A 2,500-nucleotide genomic window follows, 5' to 3' on the forward strand; every position below is an offset into this window, starting at 1 on the left:
GATGTTATGATGTGTTGGTGATGCTGATGTGGTGGTGATGCTGATGTGGTGGTGATGCTGATGTGGTGGTGATGCTGATGTGGTGGTGATGCTGATGTGGTGGTGATGCTGATGTGGTGGTGATGCTGATGTGGTGGTGATGCTGATGTGGTGGTGATGCTGATGTGGTGGTGATGCTGATGTGGTGGTGATGCTGATGTGGTGGTGATGCTGATGTGGTGGTGATGCTGATGTGGTGGTGATGCTGATGTGGTGGTGATGCTGATGTGGTGGTGATGCTGATGTGGTGGTGATGCTGATGTGGTGGTGATGCTGATGTGGTGGTGATGCTGATGTGGTGGTGATGCTGATGTGGTGGTGATGCTGATGTGGTGGTGATGCTGATGTGGTGGTGATGCTGATGTGGTGGTGATGCTGATGTGGTGGTGATGCTGATGTGGTGGTGATGCTGATGTGGTGGTGATGCTGCTGCGGAGGTGATGCTGATGTGATGGTGATACTGATGTGGTGATGAAGCTGCTGTGGTGGTGATGCTCATGTGGTGGTGATGCTGATGTGGTGGTGATGCTGATGTGGTGGTGATGCTGATGTGGTGGTGATGCTGATGTGGTGGTGATGCTGATGTGGTGGTGATGCTGATGTGGTGGTGATGCTGATGTGGTGATGATGCTGATGTGGTGATGATGCTGATGTGGTGATGATGCTGATGTGGTGATGATGCTGATGTGGTGATGATGCTGATGTGATGATGTGATGATGTTGATGCGCTTCGACCAAGAGTACTCCATACAACCCAACTGGATGGAGTGCGCTGCATCTACGGAATGAATGCCATGCGAATAAAAGCATTGTACACTCACGTCGTCGAAGATGGAGCTGACATTGGCGGTGAGGAAGAGAACACGGGGTCCAGACACTCCAGCCATCGCTCCAAAGCGGGGCGAAGATGAACTGTAGATCCTAATAAGGTTACTGGAGGATCTCAGAGCTCGCAGGGTGGCGGCAGACTGTGCGTCGCTTACATCCTCGTTGAGAACACATTGACGCGCACGGCGGAGCTCGGCTTCACCGTCCGTGCCAATTCCGAGACCAAAGCCCGCGACGTTCGACCGTTCAAACGCAGCTCCTTGCGCCCGGCTGCGTCCGATTATTCCCGTCCACTTCCTGCTAGTTGGCTGCCATGCCTCCTGCGAGCCTCCGAACGAGCCACGCCGTTGATGGGTCGCCGGGCGCGGTTCAAAGACGATATTGAGGTGTTTTTTAAAAATAAAAAAACAAAAAACCTCGATTGACTCTTTTTAATATCCACCTTTTAAACACATATCGGAGGTAATAATAGAGTCCTGCGCAAGTGGAGCATTAATGGATTATTGTTGTCGTAAAAAATGGAGCAGAACACGCCCCCCGAGTTTCCACTCGCAGGTCACGTACGCAAGCAGTGACGTCATTCGTAGGCGGGGCTTCCAGGAGACAATGAACCTTGGCATTATTATCCGACAAATAGACAAAGCCGATCGGCCGTTTGAGAGGTTTCGCATTCTTTGAACGTTGCTGCCGAGTTCCTACACGTCAACACGTGCTTTCATGAAGCATGTACAGGCGAAGCTTACTAAGCTTAATTAATTTTCAACCAATTAGGAATTGCCATTTGGGCCATCATGCCTGTGCTGTATCCGCACCCCCCATTAACCAAAAATCAAATTTAAACGTCCACGTCCGTTTCATTGCTCACCGTGTGTTGGCGGAGGAATGGGAACTCGTCGTTTCTTCATTGATTTGGTTGAAATTAACGAGAATACAACGTCGGTTATCGTTGTTACCTCCACCAGCAAACTCAAAGGTGGACAGAAGTTATGTTGGGTCGTCGATCTCGTCGTAAAAATTTTTTTTTCAAAAAAAATAATTATTTGGAAATTTGTTCTACCCTTATTATCAGGATTTAAAATAGCGATTTCAGTTAATATAATGGCGATTTCGATGAAACTTGGTCGGTAGGTTCATACCATGACCGAGTTGTGTGCAAATGAGAACCGTTGCTATGGACACCACCGTTGCCAAGCAACGGGACTTTGAAATTTTTGAAAAATCATTAAAAAAAATATTTTTTCGAAAATCAAATATCGGGCCACGAGCGACTGTTGGCAGTACATTCAGCCATATTGTTAAAAATTTCCAGCCGGATCCTATGAAAACTGTCGGAGAAGATAGACTTTGAATGAACCCTGGTCGAAAACAATAAAAAAAAACGAAGTTCGTTATATCTCAGAGACTATGAGTCAGATATACATGAAACTAGTATGGTAGGTTCATGGTATGTCCTCGTATTATGTGTGAGAAAGAACCGTTGCTATGGACCCCTCCCCGTTGCCTAGCAACGGCCGACTACCCATATCTGCCTACCGGTTTGTTTTCATACCTGTCTGTCTGTGAGCAAGACATCTCAAAAAGTTGTGGATGGATTCGGACGAAACTTGGTGGACAGGTTGGGTGTGCGACGACG

General features: G+C 47.8%; 1 protein-coding gene across 1 annotated transcript in view; it reads right to left on the reverse strand.

The window, feature by feature from the left end:
- The window catches only part of INPP5A (inositol polyphosphate-5-phosphatase A), a 215,471-nt gene extending 214,086 nt beyond the window's left edge, over positions 1-1,385 (reverse strand). The window contains exon 1 of the mRNA XM_085888374.1: positions 861-1,385. Within this exon, the coding sequence (XP_085744500.1) occupies positions 861-926 (66 nt within the window). The 5' untranslated portion in view covers positions 927-1,385. The remainder of the gene's footprint in view (positions 1-860) is intronic.
- Between the last annotated feature and the right edge of the window lie 1,115 nt (positions 1,386-2,500).

This window comes from Eptatretus burgeri, chromosome 1, assembly GCF_056783735.1.
Source record: "Eptatretus burgeri isolate ZD-2024b chromosome 1, Ebu_testis_v1, whole genome shotgun sequence".
In the NCBI taxonomy this organism is placed as follows: domain Eukaryota; kingdom Metazoa; phylum Chordata; class Myxini; order Myxiniformes; family Myxinidae; genus Eptatretus; species Eptatretus burgeri.